Raw genomic sequence first — 4,638 nt, forward strand, 5'->3', positions numbered from 1 at the left:
TACCTTTAATATTCTTTAATTAATTAACAATAACCAAAGTTTCTACCCTTCTTTTTCTTTCTTGTAATCCATAAATCATATGTTTGATATACGGCATAATCGTGGCGACAACGTGTCGTCGGAGGTGCGACATTTTGCACTTACGGCCCGATCTTCATCAGCTTAGTGGTGATTGGCTGTAGGGGTGTTAGATGTTGCACCAGGGCATTAGATATACCAGTGATTGACTACAAAGCTGAGATATGTAACACTTCTTGTTGCTAGCAACCTCTATTTCATGAGGTGTGATCCACGTACAGTCAGTTAAGTTACTCCCTAGATATGATTTAATTACCATACTTGTATTTATTCATGTATCCTATAAATAAGAATCTTTATTTTGTAAACAATAAAGTTAATAAGACCACAACTCATAAAAGTGGATGTAAGTATCTAACACCAAATCACTCATAAATTTAAAAGTTGATTGTAGTAATCAAATTCTTGATTACCATGCTCGCACTCTATCAATAGGGAAAAATTTGTTGATGTTCACATAGATGTACCTACTTTTTTTTTTTTTAAAGTTGTCACTCTTCATCTACTCACCTAATTAGGAATTCTATATATATTGATATTATGAGATTTATCGTGCATTAATTTATTTATTTCCTATCTCATTTTATTTCCAAAGAAACAAGAAAAAAAAAATGGAAGAAGGTGCTATCAACAAGCCTCATGAAAGAAGTCAAAAGGAAAAGATGACAGCAGCAAGGAGTGAGACATTTCCATCAGCAAGTAATCCTCAAAGGGCTTCTTCTGGACAAGCTATCAATCAACAAATATCCTATTCCTTTCCATCACGTCCTACACACTTGGATCAGGGAGCATCTGATTGTTTAACAAATCACAGCCAAGTGGCTAATGCAGGAGATGCTAGCCTTCAGGCTCTAGGGGCGGTTTTCGTTAAAATTCGGCCTTCTTTAAGCTCTCTTATACAAGATTTGGCTAACTGCGACGCAGCTATATCATTACCGGCGCCAAACTTTGACAAACCCCAAGAAACAAGCTCATGTGCAAAGACACCACAAGGAGAACTGGAGCAGATAGTGTCAGAGGAACCAAGCTCAAGCAAAAATTGTGAAACTGATCAAAGTAATTGTAGTAAGTGCTCGGTCTCTCTTTCTCTCTAGTGACATATATAGACATGAGATTAATAAGTTTGTTTCTCCAACATCTAAGGTCATGAGATAAATTAGTTTTTCCAACATCTTAGCATGCATCCAAGTGACATGATTTTTCACCACAAGTTGTAATTAATAAGTTCGTTTTAATTTTGTGCCTTTTTTTTTGAAAAAAAAAAAACAAAAAAAAATCCAGGAGAAAGAACATTAGATGAACACGGTGCCCTGTGTGGTCCCCTCCTTCAAGCTGCCTTAAAAGGTGATTGGCTGGCTTTTCTTGAGGAAGACCCAAGCTGTGTTCGAGCCTCCATATCGAGAGATGAAGGGACGGCACTCCACAATGCGGTGGTTGCAGAAGACATCACTGATATAAAAGTATTCTTGAAATTTATGAGTCCAAACGACTTGAAATTGACTACAACAAAAGGAGCTACGGCCCTTCACTTTGCAGCTCAATCAAAAATGGTGATAATTGCTGAGCAATTGGTCAAAATCAACGATGAGCCACTATTGATGCATGACTCCTGTGGAAACATTCCACTCCACATTGCAGTTAATTACCACGGACATCAAAACATGATCTGGTATCTAATCTCTGTGACTCCTTTTGATAAGTTGACTGCTGATGATCGAACTAAGCTCCTGCTTAATACTATTAGCAATGATATGTATGGTAAGCCCTACATTTGACTATAAATTTTTTTGATGACAAGTTGGATATATGGAGTTACAAGCATTTCTTCAACAATCTTTTGACGACGATCAATTAATTAATGTGCCTTTTTTCATGGACAGATATAGCATTGAAAATTCTAAAAATAGATTCAAACATAGCAACTGCCGACACTGCATGGAGAGCTTTGGAAGTGTTGGCAAGAAAACCTTTGTCAATTTTCTGCCCAAGTCGGCTATCACTCCAGCAAAGTCACTCAAATTCCTGTTTGTTTACCTCCAACCCAAACTTCTTTAATTTCCCAACTAGTTCCTAGGCCTTTATTACAGTAATCACAACTTGATGACAATTTTACTCAAAATACCTTGGCATACGAAAAATGATCATATTTGATTTCATCAAATCTTTAGATAATATCTACTTATAAACTATTTATGGAAAATGACATGAGTTATTTTCTATTTGAAATGTCTCAATCTATTCTAACATGCACTTGCAACCGTTTCTTTCACACACAACGTACAACATGCATGGGGGGTAGGGTTTTTTTTTTTTTTTTTTCATGCATGCTACCATTAATTTTTTTTTTTTACTTAAATTCAAAAGATAGAAGACGCTGAAAGTAGTCGGGTTATCAGAAGGCAAAGCATATCTTAAGATAAAATAATTAGGTTACAAGTGCATTTAATGCTTTAGTTATCTTCAGATTTTTATTTTATAAACTTTATAATATCATTTCTTATTATGGATATTGGAAAAATAATTATATAGAGTTAATATTTCTTTATTACCAAACCATATCTGATTTTTGATTTTTTCTTTTTTTTTTTCTCAACCATATATAGGGTTCACATGGATCTGTAACCAAGTTTTGATGAAGACACTAACCCATCAATTAGTTGAAGACCTTTTGGAAATAGTTAGAACTCAAGATCACAGACAGTTCTCATTAAACTTGGCTATATATCGGAAGGCTTTAATTTTTGAGGCTGCGAAAGTTGGAAATGTTGGGTTTCTAATTATATTGATACATTATTATCCTGATCTTATATGGCAATTAGACGAAGATAACATGACTTTATTTCACATTGCTATTTTATATCGTCAGGAGAGTGTGTTCAATCTAATATATAAGATAGGTCCTAACAAGCGTCGTCGCCTTGCATCCTTGATTACTTTGAAAAAAGAGGACAACATGCTGCACTTAGTTGCAAGATCGGCTCCTTTGGATGGACAAAATATCATATTAGGAGGTTTTGGTATGCAACGGGAGTTGATGTGGTTTCAGGTGAGAGATACTATTATTTATATTTTTTTCCTAGATAATGGTTCAATTGTTACTTGTCAATTTATACCTGGCCGATCAACTGTAGGAGATAAAAAGGATTGTCCCACTGCCCTACTCAATGATGAAGAATTTAGAAGGCAAAACACCTAACGAGTTGCTAAAATCGACACAGAAAGAGTTTAAGAAAGACCGTGAAAAATGGATAAAGGAGACAACACAAAATTCTATGGTTGTGGCAACATTAATTGCCGCTATAGTTTTTGCTGCAGCATTCACTGTACCAGGTGGCAACGATCAAGAAACAGGCACTCCTATATTTTTGAAAAGTAACTGGTTTACGGTGTTCTTCGTAGCAGATGTAATTGCAATGGTTGCCTCTTCAACTTCCATACTCATTTTCTTATCAATGTTCATGTCACGTTACACAGAAGAGGATTTCTTTGAGACAATACCTTCAATCTTCTTAATTGGACTCACAACACTCTTTACGTCCATTATGAGCATGATGATAGTCTTTTGCGGAGCTTGTTTTTTGATTTATAAAAATGCAAGGCCTTGGGCTCCAGTTCTTGCAATCACTTTGGCTAGTACCTCGGTTACTTCCGTTTTACTACTACGTTTTGATCTTTTGAAGGAATCGAGAGAAATATCCATGTACATATTTTGTTCTCTGCTATATAAATGTAGACTATTTTTCTACCAGAAGATGCCTATTGGGGGATGGCTTAGTAGAAAATATGCAAGTCAAATGAAAGGGAAGGAAAATCGTTGAAGGTTCCATGGATTGAGCAAATAAAGACTGATTTTCTTCGTATTTCATGCAAATCGCAGAATGATAAAGATTGGATAATGGTTGTGGCGTCTGGTACTGCGATCAAGCGCACGCTGTGACTGCAATCGAGCGCCCGGTCTCTGGAAGTGCACTCGAGTGCACGCGGGGACATTATGTTATTTTTCTGCTTTTATTTTCTAGCTGACTTTATGTTGTTATTTTATTAGGGTTAGGGTTTTGGAAGTCTTTATTTCATTATTTTATTAGGTATAGGGATTTGGTGTTATTTATGTCATGTTTTATTAGGTTTTGGGTTTTGGGCTATAAATATATGCTTATAGCCTTTATAGAAAATCAGTTTATGTTATTTCATCCGTTTTCTCTAAATAGGAATTACTCAAAAGAGTTTTCTTCATGTCTTTCCTTGAAACATTAGATAGATTATATAGTTTTGAGAAGAATTCTCAGATCCTTGATAGACTCAAGATGTAAAAAATATTTATCCTTCTTCTTGTATTATTTTATTTGCTTCCCGCCTAGTCAAGCTGCATCAGTTGGTATCGGAGCTCAATTACTTTCCATGAATGCGGAGGAGCAACCGTTGTACAGACATGAACGAGGTGCACGTGCTCTCGAAGACAGCATGTAAGGAGCAACTGGCAATTCGTTTGCGGCACATGAGTGGTGGGCCAAACAATTGTCATCGCCAACCAATACCGCGATTCGCAGAGGCGGAAGGCAA

General features: G+C 36.1%; 1 protein-coding gene across 1 annotated transcript; it reads left to right on the forward strand.

The window, feature by feature from the left end:
- Positions 1–688: 688 nt before the first annotated feature.
- LOC132172987 (uncharacterized) lies at positions 689–4,311 on the forward strand (the record flags this gene model as incomplete). Its single annotated transcript, XM_059584553.1, is given in 5 exon segments — positions 689–1,143; positions 1,360–1,836; positions 1,959–2,102; positions 2,682–3,124; positions 3,210–4,311. Coding segments are annotated over 5 exon segments (2,205 nt in total). The 3' UTR covers positions 3,897–4,311.
- Positions 4,312–4,638: the final 327 nt, after the last annotated feature.

This window comes from Corylus avellana, chromosome ca2 (genome assembly GCF_901000735.1).
Source record: "Corylus avellana chromosome ca2, CavTom2PMs-1.0".
NCBI classification, from domain to species: Eukaryota; Viridiplantae; Streptophyta; class Magnoliopsida; order Fagales; family Betulaceae; genus Corylus; species Corylus avellana.